Source organism: Brienomyrus brachyistius, chromosome 19 (assembly GCF_023856365.1).
Source record: "Brienomyrus brachyistius isolate T26 chromosome 19, BBRACH_0.4, whole genome shotgun sequence".
NCBI classification, from domain to species: Eukaryota; Metazoa; Chordata; class Actinopteri; order Osteoglossiformes; family Mormyridae; genus Brienomyrus; species Brienomyrus brachyistius.
The window spans coordinates 12087423-12114940 of record NC_064551.1 but is presented as its reverse complement, the minus strand read 5'-3'; the positions used below and the strand labels follow the sequence as shown (position 1 = coordinate 12114940).

General features: G+C 49.0%; 1 protein-coding gene across 5 annotated transcripts in view; it reads left to right on the top strand.

Moving 5' to 3' along the window:
- The window catches only part of rad51b (RAD51 paralog B), a 41525-nt gene that overhangs the window by 839 nt on the left and 13168 nt on the right, over positions 1-27518 (top strand). For 3 of the 5 annotated variants that reach the window (XM_048985815.1, XM_048985813.1, XM_048985816.1), the window contains exons 2-9: positions 231-344; positions 1098-1202; positions 1563-1699; positions 2402-2521; positions 2896-3079; positions 15169-15247; positions 18737-18852; positions 22055-22133. In XM_048985815.1, the coding sequence (XP_048841772.1) occupies positions 261-344; positions 1098-1202; positions 1563-1699; positions 2402-2521; positions 2896-3079; positions 15169-15247; positions 18737-18852; positions 22055-22133 (904 nt within the window). In that variant the 5' untranslated portion in view covers positions 231-260. Of the gene's footprint in view, positions 1-230; positions 345-1097; positions 1203-1562; positions 1700-2401; positions 2522-2895; positions 3080-15168; positions 15248-15653; positions 16739-18736; positions 18853-22054; positions 22134-27518 lie in introns of those variants that run through there. The other 2 variants (XR_007383858.1, XM_048985814.1) reach the window with 2 other exon arrangements.

Sequence of the window (27518 nt, the reverse complement as noted above, 5' to 3'; positions counted from 1 at the left end):
ACCTCCCCCGCCGAGCAGTCAGGTATGTATACTATGGCCACGAAGAGTCCGAAGCACAGAGAAAGAGCCACTCAATAAGGACGTGCCTGGTGCCATAACGTAGGAACACTAGACCACCACTGACCACGTTCCCAGGAATCTGAAAAAATGGTTCCTGTCAGGTCAGGGCAGTGGAAATCCATTTTTTGGCTTGCCGTTCACATAGATGGTTTACCCTTCCCCACGTACAGGACCTGCTGTCCCTCACACCCCTGGAGGTGATGCGTGTGGCAGGAGTTAGCTACTCTCAAGCCTGCCAGCTGCTGAAGACCACCAGCCAAGCCTGTGCTCCCAAAATGACTATGGTAACAGCCAGCGTCCCTCTCTTGCCTTCTTGCCAATTTGACTTGACCAGGTGTATATAGTAGGCAGCATATTGTAACAGGATTGGTGTGGGTCATGGTTTTTATCAATAGGATGCAGCTTTGTGTAAGACGAACTAAAGTTCTGTATTTATTTAACATGCACTGCCATATGTAATTAGCAGTGGCACACACAAGGGAACCAGCGATCGACATCACACACTCAGGGCGGGCACTAGTAAGAACACATGCACCCCAATTTAAATGTTACAGTGGTCTAACACATATTATTTACAACAATAATATATACTAGTTTCATGCAAGATCGGTGCCATGCGTGGCATGCTGGTAATTCAAATAATCAGTCTCTTGGAACTGGCCGATTGGTGTCACAATGTTTATTTTGGGAATTTCATTGTCTGAATTCTTTATGCAAAGCAGCAGCTTTAACTTATCTATGCAACTGAATGGCTTTCAGCTGCTGCCTTTTTTATAGCTCTTAGGTTTCATCCAATGGAAAATGATTTCAATTATTTAATTTCAGCTGATTTAGCAGTTTTAATTTGATGGTGTACATCTCTTTCATATCCTTGTGCTGTGTCAATGGTGTACTCCACATTCCGCCATTAAGCCTTACTGATATCTTCCAGTATTCTAAATCATGGTGAAGGCTCCCTTCTTTTTTGCAAAATGGCAATGATAATGTTTTTTCTTATCAGTCAATGACATGACATATTACTCCCCTTCTTCCATCAGGCCTGGGAGCTATGGAGGCAGAAGACTGGCCTTTATTTCCCAACCTCCCTCGCTGCTCTCGACCGGCTGCTGCAGGGGGGGCTGGCATGCGGCACGCTAACCGAGGTAACCGCTGATAGCAGCCAGTGCAGCATTACAGGAACATGCTGAAACGGGTTCGGACTGATCACTTCGGGGTGGCCTAGTGGGGCAACTGTCATCCAGGCTTCAGTTTTAGTGCCGTCTGTCATTTAGATTGTCATTGGAAAACCATCGGCATTGTTCACTGTCTCTCAAAGCCTGACGACATCTTTGACTTTTGGCTATTCACACTAGAATATGCATGTAGAATTTTTGAGTTGCGTTTGTGTCAAATCTAGGTTTATAGTCACAGTTTGTGTTAGAATCAAGTGGGGCAAAGTAGAACTTCTTCAAATACGAATACAAGGACTGTGGCTAATAAAGAAACCTTCCTCCATCCTCTAGGTAACAGGCCCCTCTGGATGTGGCAAGAGTCAGCTGTGCATGATGCTCAGTGTGCTGGCCACTCTGCCGCACAGCATGGGCGGCCTCGACAAGGGGGTTCTCTACATCGACACAGAGTCTGCCTTCTCTGCTGAGAGGTGTCTTGCCCTTCCTTCCTTTCTTACTTCTTTTTGACTCTCCTCCGTTAAATTTGGTTAAATTAAACAAGGTGGGTGGTGTTACAGATACTGATCTAGTAGCACAGAGGCTACAATGGGATCTTGATTTAATTAGCGACTGGACTGATACCTGGCAGATTAAATTTAACATAGATAAATGTAAGGTAATCCATGCTGGGAGCAGAAATATAAAGTACAGATATTTCATGGGTTCCACTGAAATAAAGGTATGTGATTATGAGAAAGACCTCGCTGTGTATGTTGATGCTTCCATATCTCACTCTTGCCAGTGTGGGGAAGCAATAAAAAAGGCCAGTAGGATGCTGAGTTACATCTCTAGGTGTGTGGAGTTTAAATCAAGAGAGGTGATGCTACGATTATATAATTCCTTGGTAAGACCCCACTCAGAATATTGTGTGCAGGTTTATCACCTTACCTTAAGAAGGACATTGCTGCCTTGGAAAGGGTGCAGCGTAGGGCTACAAGAATGATTCCTGGTCTTAGAGGAATGTCTTATGAGGAGAGGTTAGCTGAGCTGAATCCATTTAGCCTTAAGCAAAGAAGACTAAGGTGGGGACTTGATCCAGGTATATTAGATTCTTGATGGGCCGAATGGCTTCCTCTCTTTTGTAAATTTCTTATGTAAATGGAAGTGGAAGAACGCCGCCCTTTTCCACACAGGCTGGTGGAGATAGCTCAAAGCAGATTCCCCGACTATTTCTTGGCGAGGGAGCGTGTGGCGGAGATGGCAAGCCGGGTACACCTCTTCCGGGAGCTCACTTGCCGGGACGTCCAAAGTAGGTGAGCCACTTGCTTTCGACTTGAGCAGAGAAGTATTTCCTGCTGAAGGAGTCTTTTATTCTTTTATATTGCTTTATGTTTTGAACCTTTGGGAACTGACGCATTTGCCCTGCAGTTGGTTACTCAGAAATGTGCTGTGAATCCTGAATAAAGAAAGAATGTGGGTAACATCACCTGTTGTTTTGCCAGTTTGTTTTAAGTTCCATCTTCTCTTGGTGGTTACTTTGTCCTGCAGCCAGCTTCGCGTTCGCACTCTGCTTCTAAATCCAGCCGCTAACTCGCTGCGAAGCATCTGCTTTAGCTGTACTCTGTATGTGTGTGTGGGAGCCTGAAGCTCCATCAGACAGTCAAGATGACCACGTGGCTTCTTGCAGACTGCAGAACTTGGAGGAGGACATCATCTCCTGCCGGGCTGGCCTGGTGGTGTTGGACTCTGTGGCGTCTGTGGTGAGGAAGGAGTTCGACCCATCGCTCCCAGGGAATCTGACACACCGCAGCAACCTGCTGGGCAAACAGGCCGCCACCCTCAAGTACTTGGCCCAGGAGTTCGGCATCCCGGTGAGGACCGGGAGGAGAGCGCCCCCTGGTGATCTTAAAGGCAACAGAAACAATGCCTTTTAATGGCCTACTGGCCTAAGAGCAGTCGGAGTGACAGTGGAGATTGATGAGAGCCCTTTAAGTGGTGCTGCTCCCTTGTGAGCTTTCAGCCTGTCTTTGGATAGGGAGCGAGTGTCCTGTCTGTGTAATGCAATACCTTTCTAATGGTATGCTGCCAGAGGCCTCTGCAACCCAGCTTATGAAAGCTGCAGTACTCGCGTTCTGTCATTAGGTGGCTCTGTTTCACTTTTGAATGTTTGGGGTTCTCCTTAGTGCAAGGACATTAGGATAAGTTACCTTTTTTTAATGCATGTATAACTGCCAGACACGGATTAACATTGCAAATGTTCTTTTTATAAATCAATAATAGTAGTTTGCTCAGTTTTTTTCCTTCGGATTACTCATTAGAGGGAAAATCCAAAAACATTTTTGAAATGCTTATAGCAACTAATATTAAGATGAGGTGGCCCTTCATTCAGTGTTGAGGTCAGTCTGTACTTACCTCTTATTGCCAGGGTCTTCTCCTATTGCAGTCTGCCTAAGCATATGGTGGTCTTTCCCATGCAGTAATGCCTTCCCATCTCCCGCCTCTCCTGCAGCCAGATCACTGCGGGCCTGGAACTGTGCGGGCCGGCGCGGTTTGTTTGCACACAGTTTTGCATGAGCAGTTGTGGAGCCTAGGAACACCCCCCTCCCCACCATTTTCTGATGCATTAGCATCCAGTCCATTCGCATCTCAACTTCCCAAATGCCCTCAATGATAAAAAGAAGGGCTTCCGTTTGGAAACATATTGCAAGGAAGCAGCGATTAATGGAGGGTATAATCAAGTTTGCTGTTTTTATGACCCTACAAGTTTACGCTTTGAGTTGAGGTGGCTTGCCTGTTTCCTCACAACTAGAGGAGCCTGGTTCTTCCCGGGAATCCACACTAGGTTGCTCGATATTAATGATATTTCCGGTATAAATCATAAGGGCTCTACAATATGAAATTGCAGACTGGCTACAAACCACACCGATTATCTGTTGTGCAGTCAGTTAGATGGCTTTGTTGTGTCGCACCGTGGTGGCACGTTTTGTGCCCATATCAGGCAGGCTGCCAGCCGTTTGCATCCCTGCGGTGTAACGGCCGTAGCAGGGATTCCGGTTTCCTAGCCCTCGTTCCATCGGGGGCCTCAGCCAGCTAGATCCAGAGCTGTGGAGTGGCGTGGGTGCATCAGCCTGAGTTTGGGCCCGGCTGCATGCTTTTCCCCAGACGCGTTGTGAAATGTTTTTGTGATGATGGAGTTTTCATGCTGCTGGCAGTTAGCAAGGCAGTGTTTGTTTGCTGCTGTGATCCGAAATGCAGGCCACGCTGCTAAATTGACAGTTGAAATGTCATAAGAGGACTGCTCAGACCTGCATGACCCCATGGCTACCAGCGTCGTCGTCCTCCCCATCCCTAAGCGTTGCATTATAAAAGTGTTGTGTTTTTTTTTTCTTTCTTTTTCCTTAAGTGATGTCAGTGTGGTGTTATGTAACTGGAACATTTGTCCCAGGTTTGGTCATGGCTGGGTCATTCCATCATGAAATCGCCCTTTCATGTTGGTTTGGGTGCTGCTGTTCACATTTGTCATCACTAAGGAGTGGCTCAAACTCACCTGAGGGCAGGTACAGCACCTGTGAGAGCTCTACAACCAGCCCGCCCACTTTGCATGGGCCAATCGCGGCACAGGACCTGAGGGCTGGTTGTGGTTCTGGCTTTTGTTCTGGTTGAAGGGCAGATGTGATGTGTAATGATACCGTGGGTGTTTTTCCTGTCTAGGTCAGAATAGCGTTGTTTGTCTTGAATAAAGTCCAGCAAAGTGAAGGAACAGTCCATTTTGTAGAACCCTGTACCTTGCAGAGCCAATATAAACAAGGCCCAATGTCTAAACCTTGGGGGTTTTTTTAAATGTCTTTTTAAGACCACTGAGGTAAATGAATCTGCATGGGAACTCTCTTCATACATGTCTGTTCTTGACTGGTCTAGCTATTGCTGCCAGAAAGGGCCAAACTCCGCTGCTGGAACATGTCGACCAGCGTGCGTCGGGCTCGCCCTGCAGTCAGCTGCACCGTCACGGTACATTTGTGAGGGGAAGGATGGGCTCTGCTCTTGGAAGCGCTGAATGTGTCTCCATTCACGCTGCCAGTGATTTGAAAATAATGCTTGGCGTGCTCTTCCATTGGAGTTGTCCAGAGACTGCCATGTTTTCTGTCTGAAAGAGAAGAGTGGTCCATTGAGGGAATTCAGAGCGCCTGAGTCACTCTTTCCCCTGATCTACTGCCGCTTCTTTCTTTCACCCAATAAAGCATAAGGGTGCTGGTGGGCTCGTGTGTCTGTCTCGCTCCATGCTGCATGTGTGCAGATCATAGGGCCTGTAGATTCCTCCATTAACTGAGCTGTGTAGCTCAATGTGCTCTTGAGTTGTGTTGGAGAGCAGCACGTCGAAAGCAATTCCAAAATAAATGCCCAATTTCTAATAAAAGCAAGAATAACAAGGAAACGTGTGTTTGATATAATTACCCGTTTGGCCTGCAGTTGACACTCTGAGGCTCAGACTTTGGTCTCCTCCATCTTCTGCCAGTCAGTGTGGAAAGATTGAACTCAGTGGAGGGCTGTAAAAGCTTTTACTCGAGCCTGATTCCAACAGAAGGTCAGAGACAGACCTGGTCTGTCTTCGCCTAGCCGAAGCTGTCACAGCACACCAAATTCCCATGGGATCGACTTTACCTGCTGCCACAGGTACCATCTTGGAATGCCCCTTCCATGCTGGCAAGACTACACCTGACTCTTTGCAGTGCTGCTGACCTAGGGGGTGAAACAATTTCTGGCAACTGGTGCAAATCATGAGTGCAGAATTGCTTCTCTTGAATGGAATCAGAGTTCGGATGGAGGCTCTCTAGGACTGTAATGTGTACGTGGAGGTTTCACGCCTCACAGGCAGTGTGGGGTGTTTTTTCTCGCTCTGCGTTTAATACTTTCTGCCTCTGCTGTTTCTGTGCGTCTGCAGATGGGGCTTGCGTTCTTCGTGGTGCATGCTTTTGTTGCACTGGAGCAGTGTATCTAGCTGTTGCGTCAGTGGCTAATCTGCCCGTGTTATCTTAGCGCGTATGTAAATGCGGCCCTCTTCATGATGTGCTTCGCGGTGCTTGTGTACATGGCCCCCGCGGGACACCTGTGCTTCCCTTCCCGCTCCTTGCAGAGCGCCTGCCCGCTGCCCCAACCGCTGCTGACGCCATCTCGCCAAGCTTTGCATAACGAGGACGCGGCAGCTTCGCGTGTGTTGCAGGCGTTTGCCTATTTACTTTTTATTCCTTGGGAACCGTCAACAGGAGCGAAATGGCCTCCCAGCTGGGCTCAGCCCGTCTCTGCCCTGCTAATTGTAGCAGAGATGAGTCGGAGCTTTAATTGTGTCGCTCCTCTTGCGCCGCTTTGGGCAGAGTAGCCAAAGCAAAGAGAGCATCTCGCCAGAGGAACAGCAGTGAGGCTTGGCACAAGGGGAGCACTGTGTTTGTGTGAAGCACGCAGCCACTGTCAGACTAAATCAGCCTCGCACTGAACAAAAGCCGCACTCTTGAGGATTCCCTCTAATCATGACCCTACAGTATCTGAGGCCCCTGTGAGTAGGAATGGGTCCCATTTTCCAGCTTACAGTTAGTCTGTTGACTTTATTCTAGTGTGACTTCCCAGCGAAAGAGCAGCTGTGGATTTGTCGCCGCCATCCTAGTATTTTCCATGAAGTGGGGGCTAAAGATGTACATGGTGCTGCTTGTTTGTGGCAGTAGGCAGTGTGTTGCCTGATGCAGTCGCAGTCAGGCAGCGACTATCGACATGTTGTTCCTGGCACTGCCAAATGAGTCAAACTACAGGCAGAATCGGTGTCTACTTTGAGGAAGGCTTTGTGGACCTTGGGTATGTCATGGCTGCCTCATATCTTCTTTAATGAACCATCGGGCCTAGCCGCCTCCCAGGAAAAATCATTTATGTTGTGGCTGGGGTTTGGAAGGTAGGATCTTATTTACTTTCCAAGCAGTGGGTTTGGTTTTACCTCCAGGGTTCTGATGATGCTGTGATTGAGACAGAAGGAGGAGCAGATATGCAACAAGTGGCAGCAGATCTACTCGGGAGCCCTGGAGCTAAAACCCCACCCTGTCACCTCCTTTGTTGCAAATCGACTCCCTTACTCCCTTCTTGATCCGTTCGTTTAATTGCTTTCTCCTCCGAGCCCCACAAAACCTTCTTCCAAGTACTTCAGGTAGCCACTGGCTAAAGAAATGCTCCATGCCTTAAATGTCCATGGCCGGAGACAAAAACAGTGGGATTTTCAGGATTTATATAGTCGTCTGCACAATTCTCTTTAAGGTGGCCAGTGCAAACTAGCGTGTGGAGACATCACAGTAGCTAAAGTGCCTTTGATAGAAAAAATATGGCCGGTCGTCTTTACTCGAGTTCCTGTGTTCGGAAGTCTTTCTTCAGGCAAACTGCAGAGCAGGGGTCCATCAGAGGAACCATGCTGTAGATTTCTACCATTGTGGCCTCCAACATGCTTTCATTTGAAGGGATGCGTTTGAAGTTAAATTTTAGAAACGCTTCTGCTCCGTCTTGCTCACTCACCCCATGCAATGCATGTCATTCTCACCAGAAGCTGCTCGTTGTCATTTTAATTTTGTCATCAGATGTTGCTGCTAGATTCGCAGTGGTGAGTTTGCTATTGTGTGAATCCTGGGGGATGAATTCAGTTTTCCGTCATTAGCAGAGCATGTCTGTGTTCCTTCTGTGAAATCAAAGTGGGATGAAAGGCCTCCCTCTTATGATTAGTTGCTGTGCGGCTTCAGGATGGTTCTAGCCAGAAGCCGTGCAGAGCGGCAGTCCGGCCACAGTGACACAAAAAGCCATCGTTGTCGTTTGGAGTTTCCTCTGTTATCTTTGCTTGCACAGGTGTAGGTAAGCGTGGTTGTTTGATTGCTAACATCACACATCCCACCTTTCCGTTACAGTTAGAGGAACTGTTAGATAAAATGAAAGGAACTAGTTTTACTTTTAGTTAACTGATTTTGTGAAGAAGGAAATATATTTTAAAATATGTCATGTGTGTTTTTTTCCAACTGAATAAATGTGTGATGTCCACCTGTTTATTATTTCAGTGAGTTTCTTAGACAGTGTTTTAAAGCTTTTATTGCAAGCTCTTTTCAGCAGCTAGGAATCTGTTTATTAGTTTAATAGTTAAATTAGCCAATTAGAACTCGTGTGAAACTTACAAGAGCTTATTAGTTGGGAGAGAGAAACCTGAGGATTAAAAATAAAAAAAGTAATAGGGTAAAGGTATTTAAAAATGAGAAGAGTGGGAGAATGGCAAATGTGTTTCCTGGAGAAACAGGACGGGCTGTCGGACCTGTCCTCCTGAAATGTGCAGTCGTCTCTCTTCAGTAATTTGCGTCCTGGAGTTAAACGGTTCGGCTTTGCCACTCCCCCTCCCCTGCGGCTGTTTGTGTTTGTCTCTCTGTTTGGGGAGAGGTGTCCTGTAAGCAGCAGCGGCCGCCGCAGGCATGTCTCAGTAGTGTCGTGTCTAGCTTCAGGCGTCTCCTGTGAGGTCCTGCAGCTTATGCGGGCTGGGCCCACACTGCAAGACTTCCCTGGGTTTCAATCAGCAAGGCTGAATAAAGCACTTGTACGCCATCTACATCGTAGCCAACAGCTATACCTTTCTGTAGCATACCCCCGTTAGGTCCCTTTTTCGTATTCATTAATAGACGGTCTTTGTGACAGACAAAAATAGCTGGTAGCTTCACCTAGTTTGGTGCTTTTCATGGCTGTTGGTAGCTTGTCAACCTCAACCCAATACTAACCAGGCGAAACCTGGTTCAATACCATCCCTTCTGTTCCTCGGAAGTTTCTTGGTGAGTCAAGAGTGTGTTCCTTCACCGGGATCAGAGGTTTCGGCCAGGTGCTTTGGAGGCCTTTTGGACCTCGGTGCTCGGATCGTGTTACGTGGGTCACCTCTGGGCTGCACTAGCGAGCCCCTGCTGAGGTCGCAGGGTTACCAGGCCCCACAGCGTGTGCCTGACCGGGTCGCACTGCACGTGTGTGTCCCTAGTGGCCTCCGAGGTTCATGCTGGCAGATCTGTGGCAGCACTCAAGGTCAGCCACTGTGAGCCACATGGGCATGGGCCTTTGGGGGTGGGGGGGGGGCCCTGAACAGCTTGGGGCTCGCTTTCATGCTGACCTACAGAGCTAGGGTGGCCCTCGCACGTCGGCACACATTCCATTCAGCGGGCGACAGACTGTGGGTGCAGGCTGGCCGGCGTCCCGCTCGTCCCAGTTAGCCTGCTGACATTTGGTGCCGCGCGCGGGTGACAGCTGGCCTGTGTCTGTGGCGTGCCCCCCTCCCCGCTCTCTGAGGCCCACATGCTTTTGGGAGACCACCCGTATCTGCAGACGCATCTCCTGCTGCTGGTTTGCCCCCGGTTGCATCGCCAAGCGTGCTTTACGCCTCGCTGTCAGAGCGTGCACTTTCTAATTTAAGCAGCCGCGTGTCGTCGTGTGCTTTCTGCTCCTTTTGTGTCAGCTGAGAGACCGAAAGTGGTCGCAGTGTCCTTGTGGTAGCGATGACTGTTTTTCTATTTGGCACCACCCCCACACCCCTCGCCACCACTGTGTGGGGGTCTCACCCCCCGGCATGCTTCCTGGTGGTCTTGTCAGAAAGGGCACAGACTCGTGGTTCCACGGGCCGCTCTCTGGAGGCGGTTAAATAGATTCTTGCCCCACTGGATTTTCCGCCGGTGGTCGGGTCCGTGTAGCGAAAGCTGGGCGTCTCGAGACGTGCCCTTCCTCTGAACCCTCTGTGGTCCATCTGGACCTCTCCACATTCATCTCCTCACCCATCCCATCCAGCACCCATTGCTTGTGTGGGTTCACGATACATGTTTTTGTAAATATTCTGCTGTCTATCTGCTGGCTGTTCGTGCTGCTGCCAGTGGTGGCGGTGATGGTGGTGCTGTTCCCTCCTGCTCCTGGTGTTTTTGCTGTGCTTCTGCTTCGTGTGTACCGGGTTTACCTTGGACCCACAGTGGTCCTACAGTACGTTTCTGTGATCCAGCTTGCGGTTTGATGGCTGTACAGCAGGAGCTGCCCTGCTGACGGCTCTGCTTGGCTCTTTTGCTCCGTCTGGCCGTCCTTGGGCACACGATCGGTGGCCATGTTACGGGAGTCGTAGGTTACCTCGCAGCTGTTACGCTACACCACACCTAGTACGGCGGCCGACGACCTGAGGTCCTTCAGCCACCGCCTGCAGTACGTCCCAGTCTGCTGCTCTGTTTCCCAGCTCACTTTAGGCTGCATCTATTGGATGTTTCTCTGTGTCCCCAACAAGCTTACGACTGCATTTACTGGATGTTCGGTTCTGAGTGCCTCGTTGTGTGGCTAACGGGCGAGATTGGATTTGGAAGACGTGCATGCCATGACTGATGAGCGGCGTTTTCTCAGACTGCAATACAGGATGTCAGGAACGCAGTAGGTGAGATGCCCTGGTCCCTCGATGAAGCAGACTCAGTGGGACTGCCCCGACCCACCCTGGTAGCCATCTGAGGCGCTGTGCATTAGTTTCATTAAAGCTGTATCATGTCTGAGTACATGAAGAAACACCTCACCTCCCATCCTGCACACATGTACACTCTTCTGTAACCCCTCTGAGACTCTGACTCATTCGCTCACTGGCCAAGACAATGTCAGGAAGTACAATGTGAGCAGGTCCATGGCCTAATTATGGATTAGTCATGCCATTAGTGAATCATCCCTTTAGTCTCAGACAATAGGTATTTGTGTGACTCGGAGCTTCTTAAAACCCATGTTGGGGACAATTGTACTCACTGCTCTTTTTTTTTCCCCTCCTCGTTTGTTCCCCGGCTATTTGTTTATACCTTTGTTTCAAATCCGAGCGCTCCCTAACAATTTTGTTGGTCTCCTAGCAACAAGAATGACAACAACTTTTTTTTTTTTTTTTTGCATTAGTCTTCAGGACACCTACCCATTTTGCTTTGGACAGCATTATTCAGTGCCGCTTAAATGAAAAAGGATTAGAAGCTAGTGGGAACTGTGACATGTAAATACAGGAGGCTTTGCACATGTTTTTTTTATGGCACTCATAAATTGTAAACTAAATGAGTCGATTGCTATGGAATTTGGAAATAATAGTGTTCAGCTGAACTTTTTAAAGCATGAATATCCGTGAGGGTTTACAAGTGTGTATTTATATGGTGGTAAACAAAAATCTTAAGCAATAACACTGGAGTGCTGTGATCTGAATTTAAAATTAGAATTTCCCGCAAGCATTCTGAGTGGTAAGTTGTTAAAAGTTGAGCTTGTATTAAGCAACGTGTTGGACAACAAACAAGCAATTCTTAGAAAAATCTTAGCTCTATTTTCTTTCGCAGATGTTCGGGAAGTTTTTTTTTTTTCTTTCAAGAATATTCCTGCACTTCTATAACAGGCTTATACAACTGGGGAAAATCCAGTTTTATAAAAGGGTAGCCTAGGATTACGGGGTGGTGCTTTTTTCGCTGGGCAGGATATGACACTTTAACAGTAAACGCTGAGGGAATTGCAGTGACTCATGAGTCACATACAGGAAATAGCAAAGCGGCTGCACTCCTGGAGCGAGGGAGCGAGTGCCGTAACTCTCAGCACGGGTTCCGGCCCTGCCGATCATCCAAATACCTGTGACCCGTGTGCGAGACTCTGCTCGAGCTCGACGTGTAAATGGTGAGCCGGCCGCCAGGAAGGAACCTCGTTTTATGTTTTTATTTTAGGAGCCTGGCTGAAAACGAATGAAGAACAAACACTATCGTGGCGTTTTGGGGAGGTGGTTTCGTCCGGAGGCGCTCAGCCCGGCCCAGCTCGGTCCCACAGGACTTCATGAGATTACAGGATAGGGCCAGCGAGACTCTTCAGCCCCCCCCAGTCCCATGCCCCCACCCCTGCCCACTTCTGTACACTAATTATGGCAGCTCTGGTATGTCTATATCCCCCCTCTTCTGTGATCCATCTGGCCACGCTTCTGTACAGAAATTAGAAGCCGCGTAACTGGAGATTAGACGTGGGTCCATCCTCTTGATTGAATGTATCATTCTTTTTAAAGAAAAGAATTCATGCCCCCCATGATCTATACTTTTAAGTTGCTTACCTCTCACTACCCCCCCCCCCCCACCAGCAACTTGGAGTGGTGCCTGCTGTGATATCTAGGTTTAGAACCTTGTTTAGAACCTTTGACATGGCTTCTTCAGCATGGTCTTGGGCTGCAGGCAACTGGAAAATGTTCCTTAGTAATGGATGTCAGGCAGCACTCTGCCGTCTGACACACCGTCAGCCCAGACCCCCCCCTCCCCAGCGCGCCTTCAAACGTGCACACACAATTCACTGTGTCAGACAGGGTGGTTGCCACTAGAGGGCAGGCAAACAGTTTCTAGGGGGATTTTTGAGGAGAATGACCATCACTGGATGGTGCCGGGAGGCCAAGTGGCCTTATTTTATTACAGCTCGTTGTTAGTCACCTAATATGTGGTCTGTGTGTGTACCTACAGCATGAGTCACGCATACGATGGATTTAATATCACTTAAAAGACTCTCTAAGCACAGCACCCCACTGAATTCCTGCAGAACAGCTAACGACGTAACAGGATTCTCTTTGCATAATGCATTGACAGTCTTATAGCACAGCTGTGAAGCATTTCTGTGGCTTTGGTTTGTGTGTTTGGGCAATATATTTAATTTATTTGGTTTATGTATTTAATTTCAAAACCTCACATTTACTGTGTTTTTGTGTTCATTTAACTAGGAAGGATGCAGCTCAGAGGGAAAGATGCTGTGTGGAATGTGAAGATTGAGTTTAAGAGTTTGGCAGTTTTGTGTTACTTTTTTGTATATTGGACTTTGCATTGGTTGTGACTGGAGGTGATCATACTGTAGATCTAATATATTAGTCATAGATTGTCGATAAAACAGTGAATGGATGGAGTACAACAGGACAGAGGTTTGTGTATGTGAACTGTTTTTATTTCTTTGCCGGCAAGACTCAGGAACCTGTATCCTTTCTGTGAGAATGTGATAAAATGTAAAAATGTAAACATGCGCGAGTTTCACAGCCTAGGCATGCTGTGGACAGGATGCCGTTCCTTTCAGACACAATCTCTGGATCAACTTTGTTTTCGCGCCAAAGTAGCCTGTCGTCGAGGTTCGGCTTTTCCTGGCGTGTGTGTCTGTAAAGAAACACACTTTCAACCCTCTTATACTGCTGTCACTTGTACCTGTGCCACTGCTGTGCTCTAAGCCCCGGGTATGTGTCTGCAGCAAGGCCATTAGCTTGGTGTGAACACGGCACAGCAAGGTTCAGTGGGAGACGTGCCGGAATTTCAGGTTATTCCTACTGGCTGCCTTTCAGCTGTGCAGATTAAAAATAGTGTGTTTGGCACAAGGTTGCACATAACACACACAGATAGGATATAAAGCGTTAACAGTAAAAACCAAAGCAGGGAGGATTTCTTTCTTAATTAACTTGTTTATATATTAAAAATGAATGCCGAAGTGTTGTGAGGAAGAGGACAAAGCTTCGCCTCGGAGAACATAATGTTTCCTGAGCTGCGCTTTGTTTGTTTTCAGACATGCACGTGTTTACGTGAGCGAGGCCGGTCACGTAGCAAGGCCTCGCCGGCAGCCAGCATTACACAGAACCTCATGGTGTGGTGGGAAGGAAGGGGACAAAGAGCATCCTCTTTGGAGGAGGTCAAGTTCCATCTTGGGTTTGAGTTTGTACTGCCATGGATCTCACGCTCTGGCGGCCATCGGTCCCAACGGCCTCCCCCCCCACCCCCCTGCTTAAAGGGCAGCCACACATGTGCCAACGCTCAGGTAGCCTGTCTGGTCGTAGCAGGGAATCGGCCCGTTCCCAGCAGGACTTTTGGACGGTAACTCCCGGGGGCTGCCACACGCGTACTTGCTGCCACACACCTTTTATACTTTTTATCGGTGCTTTCTGTCAGATGGGTTGTGTTCCTCCAGCCCTGCGTTGTGGAGAAGCTGAGCAGTAGCTTTGTCTTGGTACCAGTTTCGATTCCCTTTAGACTCATGCCTTTCCTTTGTCGTGCTCTCTGCTCGATCTTTCGTACTGAGGGTTGGGGTATAAGCCTGTCCTGTTTTGTTTTTGTTTGTCGTCTTCCTCTTGAGCTCACATCTTCATGTTTACTCCTATTGCTTAGAGTGGTGTCGGTCAATCTGACAGGTTTTTCCCCTGCAGGGAAAATGAGGATGTAATTGTTTATCAGATATTATATTTGTTGTGATTTGATAAAAGGAAAATATCCGGGAACTCCCGGGTTATCGGCAAGCTGTCGGCATGTTGTCGAGTGTCGACCTTGCATTCATGCTTGCTGCTTTCTCTGGGCCCTGCCATGCATCCACAAGATTATATAAATGAAACTGGGTCAGACCTCAGAGTTTCAGGTTCGACCGCAAAGCAAATTGCTGGAGACAGGGGATTTTTTTTTTCTTCTGTTCTATTGATTTTTCCAGACTCAGAGGTTGTGAAAGTAAGCCAGATATTCTCCCCTGACACATTGTCCCTCCCACATTGAACCTGCGCTCAGGGGCTGTGTGTGTGCGCCTGTTTAGGTGTCCGTCTCGGCGTCCTGAACCTTATCCGTATCTTATGACACTAGCGTCACATGACATTAGCCGCTTATTCTCTGTTGTTTGTGTGTCGGGGCTGACAGTGTTGGGTGTGGCAGATTCTTGCCTTCCTTACCTGGCAGTCGTCAGCAGTTCACTCTTTGGTGCTTTTGTATGGTGTCAGTGCTGGAACACAATACATAGCCTCCTGACTCTGAATCCATGACAGGGGTTAGAAACTACAGGATCAGACCGAGCCCCCTGGCCACCTACCATTTCATAATGACTTCTTGTCTCCTGGAAGGCCCATCATGAGTAAGATTAATAGCAGTGCTGTTTTCTTTCCTCCATTCTTCCCCCCTCCCCCTTTCTCCAGGTTGTTCTAACCAATCAGATCACCACAAACCTGAGTGACCTGAAACCTGCGACATCTTTTAAATGGAACAGTCTGGAAGGTATAAGGACCTTTTCTCAGTCCCTCAGGGCGGCCCCTCGGTGCGAGGTCTCGCATTGCAGTGTGTGTTTCATTAAAGAGAGACGTCACTAAAGGCCAGTTGTCCTGCCTTCCTGAGAAGAGATTGTGCAGTCAGATTTAAGATGACTGGGAGAAGATTTTCACATTGGGCTTTGGAGACAAAGCGCCTGCGTTTATTTGAGGTTCTGCTAATTTTGGGTCCCCCCAACACACACACATTTTTCTTTTTTTTTTTTTTTTAACGTGTTTATAACGGCAGTTGTGTTGTAATTTCTCAATATCACAGACTTGCACAATCCTGGAGCTTGTAGCCCTGTGTGTTTACAGTGATCTTACACTGATCTCTCTTCCCGTCTGTCTCCTTCCCTGTATTCTGCATGTGTCAGCGAGCGTTTCAGCGTCACCTTATCTGCGCAGCCTTCGAACGTTCCCACTTCCCCATGGAGCTTCTTCGACAAGCGGTCAACACATCTTCAAGTCTCTCGCCGTCGGCTCCCAGCTGCTGGGGAAGTCCAGAGGAGAGCTTCTGTTCCCAGTTCAGCTGGGCAGCCCATTTATTCGGCTCTCCTCTATTTTGACTGAGCGCATTGTCCGAGCAGGGCACGCCATGACCTAATTTGTGAAATCTCAGCGGGCTTCTGCCTGCCTGGTGGCTCAGGGTGCCAGTCGCTTAACCTGTTGCTTGAAGCCCAGAAGCACAGCCGTCATCCAGGGGTGACATCCACCAACCTGGTAGTAGTAATTCAGCAGCCATCCTATAGTAACCCCCTAACTCCACTTGCTGGGTTCCCGAGGCTCTGCAGGTGTTTAGACGTTTACTAGCTGGCAGCCAATTAATACGCAGGAGAATAAACCCATGGGTAAGTTAAGGGGTTTTTTTTGCTCTTTGCAGCCTCCTCCCCATTGTCTGCCAGCATCAACTGTAGACCTACATCATGGAAAACCAGCATCATTGCCACTCTGTTTCCAGAATGTTCTGGCGCACCTTTTGCCCCGCTGGCGCTTGCGATCGCTCACACATGGGGACTGGAAGCTTCTCTTCAAACTTTCCACGTCCTCTCCGACAGCGCTAAAGCGAATCTGGGAGGATAGCGGAGGCCGTAAGAATGCGTGCTGAATGAAAAGCAGCTTCCTGGGGCTTTGACCCAGCAGACACCTGGGTTCCGCTTCAGACCCAACAGGCTGACTGTCTCCGCACCGGCGAGTTCGTGGATGGGTACCTGCACCATCATGCCCTGCGTATAATTACTCTTTCCAGCCTAAAGGCAAATTCAAAACCTCAACGCCACCATAATGCTGCAAGGTCCACTGTCTCCATGCTGTTCCCAGCAGCCTTCCCACGTAATGTCCTCCACAGATCCGCTAGGCAATGCCCATTTTCCAAAGAGGATTCTCGCCTCAAAGAGCAGGGACAAAAGGCCACCGGCAGACCCCCATCCATCCTGCGTTCCTCTGCAGCTTCTCACCGTGGGTAGGAGATCTGAACGTTACCTTTTGCATCTTCTGGTAGTAGTTTGACCTGTGGGGGAGGGGGACCTCGGATTTATACAGGTCTCTGTTTCACCGGGAGAGAACATGCTCTGTAAACGGGGCGTTTGGCCTTGAGGTGGCGGGCGGCCTGTTCGCCCCTCCCCCTCACTACCACAGCCTCAGGCAGACTGTTTGCTTCTGGGAAGGTCCTGGGAGGGTCACTCAGGGTGCGGATGGACTGTTTATCTTGGAGTGATGGAGCAGCATTAGAGTAAGGCCTGCGCTGATAGCATCCTGTCCTGTGGGGGGCCTTCGGAAGCCTGCACACTGCTCGCCGATTGTTTAGTCTACCCTTGGTCCCCCTCTCTCAGCATCAGCTGGGCAGCACTAAAGGGATGTGGGACGGTGGGTTGCCCTGCCCTCCCCAGCCTGACCCGCCCCCACCCGCGGGAAGCCCTCCGGAGCTGGATTAGAGCTTTATATGTATGTGGCGTGGTGAGCTTTTCTGCAGGCTCTTTGTAAGCCCCTGCTTCCTTGAAAGGCCCATCCTCTGTACATCCCCTCACTGGAAAGTTCCCTCCTTCTTGTCTTCTTGGCCTTTGTGTCTTCCTACAGCCAGAGGAATCAAGTCCGGTTACTCGGGGGGGGGGGGGTGGCTTAGCGTGCACTGAGGAGCTCCTGAACAGTTTGGTCCTTGTGCTTGAAGGTCGAGTGAGTATTCTTTGGAGCTCTAGGTTGCTCCTTGGACTGCCTGCAGAAGACTGAAAGCAGCTTATGGTCATCTGTGAGGCAGCTTGGGGCCGTTAATTTTAATTTTGGAAATAGAGCCATGTTTTAAACTGACGGCTTGGCTAAAACGTAAACAGCCGTTCGTTTCAGGAAGAAGGATGCAAAAACATGTTATGTAACTGCATACTTTAGCATATTAATCAAGCTGAATGCCAGGAGTCTGTGCGGTCTTCACTGCCCTCCCGTTATTGATTATCAGGATGAACCTGGTCACAGCCCTTTTTCACAGATGCGGTAACGTGCCGGGAGAAACGTTAGACACCAGGCCATTAGCACTAACGCCTCTCACCGCTTGTAAAATAAAACGGCGCGCAATTAGCTTTAATGACACCCACTGCTGTATCTAGAGCAGGATGCTGACTAAATGGGGATGTCCTCAGTAATATAATATTTCACTTGCTACTTGTTGAAGGGAACATTTGTTATCCTCTCAGAATATTAAGTAAATGGGGTTTAGAATAGCATGATACAATGGTGTACAAGCTTTCTGACGTTCTGCCTTGGTTTCTCTCGCATGTTTTATCCGGGTGTTCTTAAAGCGGCCATGGGATCTTGTCTGTGTGTGGTGGGAGGTGAGTGCTGATATCAGGCCCCAGACAGCTGGGCCCGGGTTCGAGTTTCCCCCCCCTTGTTAGTCTGAAATTTCAGCACTGAAGTTGATAAACGACTTTGCTCTTTGTCTTTACACATGTACGGCTTCTCCTCCTTCCGGCCTTTTCATGTTATCTCGGCCGAGGAAGAATGTTAATTACATGTTTTTCATTTAGTCCTGGCGCGTTGCGAGCAGCACCGGGCGTGAGGGGACTGAGCACCGAGGCGATGGATTGTTATCTTTGCTGGAAGTGCTGGAGTCAGCCTGGTGGTCAAAGGCAGTGTAACGTCAGACCCCGGCCACGCAGATTACAGGCTCTGCAACCTGAGCCGTTGAGGTAGCATGCAATCCGTACTTAGAAAAGGTTTCACATCAGTAGCAGAGATGTGATGGATCAAAGCAGCACTGGCCATTGATGGCTTCTTGCAAAATTCATGGATTTTATACAGACTTCTCACTTTGAGTTCACTGATGTCAATCAACGACGTGTTGAAAGATACATGTAGTATCTGTCGGCCCTCTACCCTAGGAGCTATTCATCTCTGAGGCACTGAAGTGAAATCTGGCTCCCTCTACATAGACCCTTCCCCTAATGCCACCTCTGTTACTGTGTTGTAGGATCTTCCCTGGCTGCAGAGGATTCTGGGTATGTGACAGCTGCGCTGGGAAATACCTGGAGCCACAGTGTCAACACACGTCTCATTGTTCAGTACGTAGACGCGCACTGCAGACAGGTAAGCCGTCACACGTCCAGTTCGGCGTTTTGAGATGCCAGGCAGTTCGGGGGGGGGGGTGCCTAAAGTATGGCCGCCGTACGCATGAGCTTAAACACTATTCTCCAAGGTGGGAGTCAGCTGAGCACTGTCCCCAGTGTGGTTCCGTCCGCTTCGTCGGGATGTACACAGAGAACAGACTGAAAACTCATGGCTGTGGGTCCTCAGCTGACTCTGTTGTTTTTATTTATTCTTCCTTTCCATCTTTATTCTCCCTCCCTGTTCGCTCTGCGTCCCATGCAGAGGCAGTGAGGCTGCCGTCCTCCCCAGACTCCCTGGGTTTGCCTTTGAGCTTTTCAGCAGCTGAACAAACAGGCCTGACAGACCCCCCCCCCCCCTTCCCGAACACAGAGAGCTGACTGCATGCTAGGTGCTTTTTAAAGGTGGGCTGGGGGGGGGGGGGTAGGTTAGTCTGTGGGATTTGAGGAAAGCGGGTACTGCAGGGGGTTAGGTTGGGGTGGAGTGAGATGGTCAGGCCAGCTGATCTGCTCTTCTTGTTCATTCTCCTGCTGTGTGTGTATATGTGTGAGTGAGTGTGTGTTTGTGTTTATGGGTTATGTATAATTTACATTGTGGGGACCAAATGACCACTTTTGTAGTCCTCATAAGCTCAATTCTATATATAAGACTCTCTGACTGTAATCAAAAAAAGCTAAATGTCTAAAAGTTTTCTACTTTTGGTTAAGGTTAGGGCTGGGTAGGGGGTAAGGTTGTCATTGTTGGGATGAGGATTTGTCCCCTAGAAATTGAGTCTCCCAAAGATATTAATTCAAGTGTGTGTGTATGTGTGTGTGTGTGTGTGTGTGTGTGTGTGTGTGTGTGTGTGTGAGAGAGAGAGAGAGACAGAGAAAGTAGGAGCAAAGTGATGTAGAGAGTGGATGATGCTCCAGGATCATAAGGGCAGGAAACAGTCGCTTGGCCGTAGAGCTGATACAGCTGGAGAACAAATGGGGAGGCCGACACCCAGCCGGGACGGTCACGGAGGGCAGGGAGTGGGGGTTCCGCGCGGCACAGGGGGTGGGGGCGGCCGCCAAGGCCAAGGCCGCCTTCAAACGCCATTGTTCTTTGCTTCTTGTCTCCGCTCGCTTCTCGACAGACTGGTTTGTGGGTGATGCTAACCTTCCGGGTCTCTGTATGAACAGTCAACTTGCATTGGTGGTTTGAGGCTTTGGAGGGAGGGGGGGGTCGTGTCGTGTCGGAGCTCCTTGTGCACTGCTTTTCGGGCTTTCATCACCTCGCTTCCACGAGGCCTTCCTCCTTTCCGCGGTCTGCAGAGCTTCCCCACGCGTGTCTGCACGTTGCTGCTGTAAGAGATCAGCAGAAACGGAGGGAAGGCAGCAGAAGACTGGAAGTGAGCATCTGACATCGTCAGCGGAATGCAACAAATAATAGGATAGTCACCCTGATGAATGCTTTGTATGTTTCATATTCGTTGGGGTATATAATGTATCAGTGGATAACGTTAGCAGTGTGTTTATGTATGCCTGAGAGATACCTGCCTGTAAACGCATGGTAGCAGGCCTTTCAGTGAGGTCCTCCTTTCCTTGTCCTTTCGGACTCTCCTGACAAATACACATTTGTATCATTTTTATTTGCTGGGGTCAGCAAAACCCCCTGCAAGCTTCTCGTGCTCTAATAAGAGAGCCACGTTTGACTTAACACAAAAGGAGGCGTCCAGACTGCACCGGGAGTGAAGCCGTCACTAGCTGCAGAGCTGTAAGCGATGGCAGCTGGAGCTGACTCTTCAGTAATCCTTCAGCAGTGTAATTCACCCCCACCTCACCTCCAGCTGCCAATACATTCCTTGTACATCTGGCTCAGTGTTTCTCTAAAACCAAGTCTGCTCCATAATTAGTCACAAGTGCTCCGATCCCCGTTTTATGATTTAAAGGGAAAGAAAAACAGTGTGAGGAATAGCTGGGCCCAGGAAACGCATGGCAAGTATGCAGGCTTTGGGATCTTTGTTCATTCATGTCTTATTTATGTATCATGTCCTTTTTGAAGGATGCTCTTCTTGGAGTGCAAATGGCGGAAAGGCACGGCGTGTTGTTCTACCGCAGGCGCTGATCAGCTGAGTGAGATCTGTGCTACCCTGACCCTCAGCCCCTCTTGTGCTTTCTCTCACTGACCTTTGACCCCTGAGGATATTCTTTCAGTACCCTATGAGATTATCGTTCCTGGGCTGGGCTGTGGGAACACTGTGATATGTTGGTAAGAGGCGGCCTAGTCGAGAGGTACTAAGAAGCAGGGGTGCTCTCACGATGCGCTGGGAAGACGCTTCGGCATATCATGGCCGTGATGTAGACAGGAAGTGAGGTTGCACGCAAGGAGCACAGGAAGTGTCTTTATCAGGCTCTGCCAGGAAGACTATTGTTGAGCGTTGTGAGGGTCTGACTATGATTTGTGGCTGCAACTGGAGCTGTACAGGAACCCTAACCCCCGTCCTGATTTCCCTTCCAGGCATACATTTAAAGTTTTAGTTTGCCTCAAGGGATATTTAGATTGCATTCAGATGTCTGTACCAGTGTTACTGAGTCTCCATAATGCAAGTACCCAGAAAATGCCTGTAGCTCAAAAACAGGAATTGCAGAAGTGTGTGTGTGTGTGTGTGTGTGTGTGTGTGTGTGTGTGTGTGTGTGTTTGACTATTTAAGTGAGCTTTAAGTACATTCTTAGTTTCGCTCCAAATCGCGTAAACTGTAACAACGTTCAGTTTGGTCTGCTTTAAACAGCCAGATGGTGAGTCAGTCACCGCAGAACTCAACCCCAGTGGTGTTTCTGCAACCCTTTCGGGGGAAGCGAAAGGGCAACTTCATAAACACTGTCACATGATTAAAGAGCTCGCTCATTAATTTCTGTAACGTGCGGCCCCGGTTCCCGTCAGGGCGTCCGGCTTTAATGCCGAGTTTTATAGCAGCCCTCCGCTTATCTCTGCTTGCCCATTTCTGCCTCTTGGCTGCCGGTCCTGATCTTCTCTGCACTCTCTCTCGCGTTTGACCGTGGGCCGGCAGAAAGGGACACACTAGCGCATTGTGTCTGAGTGTCTGCTACGCTTGTTTTGCTCCATACATTAATACTCTACTTTACTGTCCATGTTTCAATCCCCAGGGGAAATTCCTGAATGCAAATAAGAAGCCTTGTATCCCCCCCCCCATCTGTTTCAGATCATCGTAGCGAAATCTCCCGTTGCCCCTTTTGCCGTCTTTAAGTACTCCATACAGAGTGATGGCATTCGTCTGGAAGGTGAGTGCAGCGTCCCTTTTCCACATTCTACCTTGATATGTTGGGGCAATAGAACCCAGGCAAACACCCAGAGGTCTTCGCTGGAAGTGTCCCTCGGTGCCTGTTTCACTGAGAACCCTGCTCACACCAACCCTCCGTTTACATTTGCCTGCTCAAACGGGCACCGGTCTCGTTCGCCAGACAGACACCTCCAATCAAAATTCTGAGATGTTTCAAGTGTCTGCAAAATGTTGAAGCAGCAAAGCTGCGTGATGCTTTGTAGACGGTCAGTTTCCAGTGGGGTGAAGCTCAGACGTCCATGACATTACAGCACAGATGACCTCCGTCCTCTCACAGTGTGGCATGCTGCTGTGAAATTTCAAAAGTTTGGTTGCAGCGCTCTGCAGTGTTACTGAAGTATACTTGAACTTGTTCATTCCTAGAAATCTGGTTTTATTTTTGAAATGTTGACTTTGTGTAAATTATTTGGAATTGTAATGCTTGAAGAAACCAAAGTAGAGGACAAGAATGAGAATATAAGCACAACGAGAAAACGTTCTCTCTCATTTTTGGGGATTTTAATGCGTCTGGTCCTGACATTGTGTCATTTATGCATGAGATGGGAAGTTTTAGCTCTGTACCGGTTCTCGAGTTTCTGGGAGTTACATTTTTCAATGTTAAAAAGTGTCTGTGACAATCAGTGATAGAATGTTACAGCAACCGTCAAACACACATTGTGTCCTTGAGCATAACGTGTCAGGAAGACTGTTGCCCATAGTGCCCATCAGCCATAACCAAACCATAATTGTTCTAACTTTGCTGCTCAGCACTCATAAGTTTTACTTTCCAACATTGCTACCTGCCTAGAGACATATAAGACATATATAAAAAAATTGTAAAATATTGATTATTAAAAAAGGTGTGAGATTGCATTCACTGTCATATCTTAGATAGCATGAATACTTTTGTCTGTTCTCTCTCTCCTTCGTTTCAGTTTTCATTACTGTCCAGCTGCACAGACCCTGAAATTCAATTTTGCGATACTTAATGTAATGTGTGCGGTTCCAGGACTTGATTCTAAGAATTAATTATGGTCGGTTATGAGATTTACTCTACATTCTGCCCTCACCCCTCCCCCTGTCTCTGGGAGCCTTATTTGGAGCCCCCCCAGTGCGAATGGCGTGGGAGTGAAGGACACGGAGGAAAGCCCCAAGGTGCCCTGCCATTGTGGGAAAGGCCGCGGAGCCCGTGATGCCCCCTCTGGGGGGGGGGGGGGCGCCGAAGCCACAGAGAAAGGGCCATCTGCTGGCTTTAGCCCCCCACCCCCTGGCTCAGCCCAGCCCACCCCTGCGTTAAAGGGCAGGAGAGAGTGAGGAAGGGGACAAGGGACCGTAGGCCCTCCTGCACTGTGGGAATGCGTGTGTGTGTGTGTGTGTGTGTGTGTGTGCGTGCATGTGCATGTGTGGGCGAGCTGCAGGCTTAGCGGCAAGGCTCGTGAGGGAGCCGCTGGCCCGGGTCGGGCTGCCGTGAATGGCTCTCCTCTTTCTCCCCTCTATCTGTGAATCAGCTGTGTTAATCTGGGCTTCTCCCCACAAGTGGGCCTTTGATGTGAAAGGAGAGAGCTTCCTGCTCGCTCCAGACAGGGCCCTCCTATCGATCTGCGCTTCCTTCGCTGAATGCATTAGGCTTTTGATAGCCTTGGAGGCCTGCATGGCGTACAATTGGCCTCAGAGTTCTTTCACTGATGCGCCCCACCTCCCCCACACACACACTCACGCACTCACACACTTTTCTATTCTAACCATCCGCTAAAATCATCTCGCACCCTAACCCAGGCCTCCACCACAAGAAGCTCCTCTGATTAATGACCGGATTGTTGTCCCTCCTTTTTTAAGGACTGTATCAAACTTGGGGTTGTGGGGAACAGAGTCTGGACGTGTGAGGACCTGTCATACAGCCTCATCTGTTCCCCATTCACATGTGTATGTAGCCTTGGTTTTGGCTGCTTTCGGGAGAGCAGGAATGTACATGGGGATGGATGGGAGTGCTCTGCGGTGCTTCTCCGGGACCCTTGTGTGTTATTTCTTCTTAATTACCACTCTGCTGGTTTATTTTATTATTCCTCTGCCCCTGTTCCCAAGCCCTCGCATGCGTTGCCATTTTTGTTGTGCTGCCAGTTCACCCCAGTGAACCTCGCTGGCTGTCTGAACCCCCGAGATGCGTCTCTGACCCGCGTCTCCAGGGACTGGGTCGCTCGTTCTCCTGCACCTCGTGTCTCTGGTGGAAACGGCATCCTGTTGCTGCCCCAGGATCCACAGCGTAGGGGTAGGTCATTTGACCTGAAACTCATATTGCCATGTGTTCAGTGTTTTTCCTGGAACTTGGTGGATCACACTCTACTTGGGGTTACTCTCTTCTGGGTTTAGCAAGGCTCTAGTGTAACACAATTCTTGGGACAAGTACTGTGAATTTTTACTTCAAATCCAGTAATAATTAGCAATACCTTCAGTGGTTGGTAATACATTTAAAAATATATTGTCATTATCATGCTCTGGGTCCTTTGTAGACTTCTTCAGTTTTTAAACCTTGAGGGTTTGGTTTCTTTACTTGTAGAAGACCTGCCCTAGTGTACTTGAATGGGGTGTCTGAACTTTTTTCAGCAGAATCCAGCTGAATAAATGGGGAAAATTTGAAGGTGCTTTGGGCAAAATTGTTTGCTCGACAAACTGGTGGTAATCTGCCATTTTGCTATTGTTAGATCCTCGGAGGGCTTCGCTGTTCTGGCCCCACCAGTCCGTGGTTAAATTTTCAGAGATGTTCTCACCCCTCTGGTACGTCCTTCACGCACTTTTCCTCCATGTTCATGCTGGTTTCCAGCCGCAGTCCAAAAATGCCGCCCTGAATTTCCCTGAATGTGTGAAATTGCCTTGTGATGGACTGCAGTCCCTTATTGGCCACAGGCTTCCTTCTTTCTGCTGCTCTGGAACTCCTGGGATAAAACCTGAGCTGTCCAGGCCCTGATTGGATGAGCAGCTGCGCAGAGGGTCAAGAAAAGCCTCTCCTTCCTGATTGTTTTTCAAATAAAAGCACAAGGGCAGAATAGCGACTTTTCCTCATGTCTTATGGAACATTTGCCACCTTTCGTCCACCTACTGTGAGTGTTCATCCAAGCCTGTACCTAGCTTCTGTGATCAAAGGGCCTTTTTTTGCTTTTTTTAAATAGCACAACCCTCCATCAAATGGCCGAATAGCAGCGGAAACCATATTGTCTGAGCTAAGATTAAGCGCGCAGCTGTGACGTGACCATGGGGTCTCCCAGCTGAGTTAGGTGGTTTTCCAGTTGCTTTCTTCTGTTCCTTTCTGCCTGACTGGGATAAATTTTAGTTTGTGTTAATGTGTGTTAATCTCTTGGAGTTTGATCTGTTCTGGGGTCACCCAACATGAGAGAGGAGTAAGAGGAAGTTTTCTGGGTATAGATGCCGCCTGTTGTGGTTTTAGGCATTGAGCTCCGTTTCCCGTTCTCTGTAGGCAGACAGTGGGAAAAGTTCCCAGGATGGCTGAAGCACTGGCTGCCAGTCTTGTTCTTCTGTGAGTGGTCCTCTGTTGGCTGGAGACCAAGACAGTACATTTTGGCGGTGGGGGGGGGGGTGTGGCTGGCGGGCTGAGCTGGACAAATGAAAGTGAGGAGGTTTAGCAGATGTCCACCACGAGGCGACCACGGTCCTGCCAAAAAATTACCCCGTCCCTGTAATCACCCCATCAATCCGGCTCTTTGCTGCTGTTCTGTCAATGCTGTACATTGTATTTAAGATTCTTCAAATGATGATGATTTTTGTGACCAGAGGAAAAGAGAGTGGCAGAATTTATTTGGGGGGGGGGGTGTCCTTGGCACCTATCTAGCCTGTTATGACCACTGTATGGGGAAATGCTGAAAGCCAACAGCCAGCATCAATCGTTGGTTTTTTTTTTTTCTAAAAAAAAATCCCCCCCCCCTTCTTATTTCACTCTGATAGTCATTTCTGTGTTGTGTAACCTCCCAGGCTTTGTGGGGAGGCGTTTCATAACCGCAGTGTGTGACATCACCGTAAAAAGGCCAGAAAGCGAGCGGAGACGCAGCCAATCAGCATGCCGTGGGAAACCACTGAGCCACACGGCCGTTGAAGGGCTGGCAGCGCTGCGGCCTTGACGCCGAGTCACGCTTAACTGTTCGCCACCACGTCCCCGAGGTGAAAGTGTGTAACGGAATTTCAACAAGGAGCTGACTGTCATCTGTCCATCTACATTATCCAGGGCTGGGGTACACCCAGTATGTTTAGCAGTGCTGAGCTGGGGGGAGTTCCTGAGAGAGGCGTGATGCTGCCCTGTGGATCAGCGTGTCTCCTTAGCAGAGGGAGAGTACGTGCGTCTCCCAGGGGAGGGGAAGCCGGTGGGGCCACGTGTTGAGGGGGCTGCCGCCGTCGGGCCCAGCTGTGGGGATGCGGAAGCCCCAAGACTCGTGGCTTTTACCGTGCTGAAGGGGGAGGTTTTTACTGGAGAGATGATAGGATTTTACCCAGAACGACATTGCCAGATGGAAGCCATCTTGAAATTAAATGAACGCAGATATGCTTTTCGCAACGTCTTTCTGCCAAATGTACGCAGGCATTTTCCTTTCTGTTTTTTTTTTCTTTTCTCTATGAGACGGAGGTAATCAGCCAAATGTCCCAGGTTTGTTGTGGTGGCCGCCTTGGCTTTAGCCTTACTGAGCAGGGTGACCCTTTGCCAGAGGTGCTGACCTGTGAGTCGCCGGGGTCATCTGTGTGGTGGGGGAGGGGCCTATATGAATGGCACTGTTCCTCCCATTGGTGTGATGTGTGTCTTTTACCCCATTATCACTATGCCATTAATGGCAATATAGCAGACTCATTGTTCGCAGGGCTATTGGCGGGACCTGAGAAGTTTGCACTAAAATTCACGTGTGGCCAAGCCAAGATGTGCGACTCGGGACTGGCACATTGCATGATTGTCAGCACTCGGTGCCAGACTAATGGGACACTTATCACCACGGGCTCTGTGTGGTCCGCACCGGAGGAGCGCCGTACTTGGGCTGGGCCCGGCTGCGCGCCATTTCCCCCTCTGTGGCTCAGGGTTCGGGGTTCAGCCTGGGGTCACGTGGTCTCATCCATCTTCGGCAGCTGAAAAGGCCACAGTGTTAAATGGATTAAGGGTTAAAGAGTAAAATGCATTGTTTACATCTGAGGAGTCCAGCCCAGATGACGGTGGTGGTGTCAGATATCTCTCTGGCCCTCTTTCAGAAAAACAAAGCTCAGTATAATCAAATCGACTTTATAATAATAAATAGCCGCCGTGTATAAAGTCATTTTTCCTTCCTATTTATTAGTGTCATCCACTGTGAAAGCTGCCCAT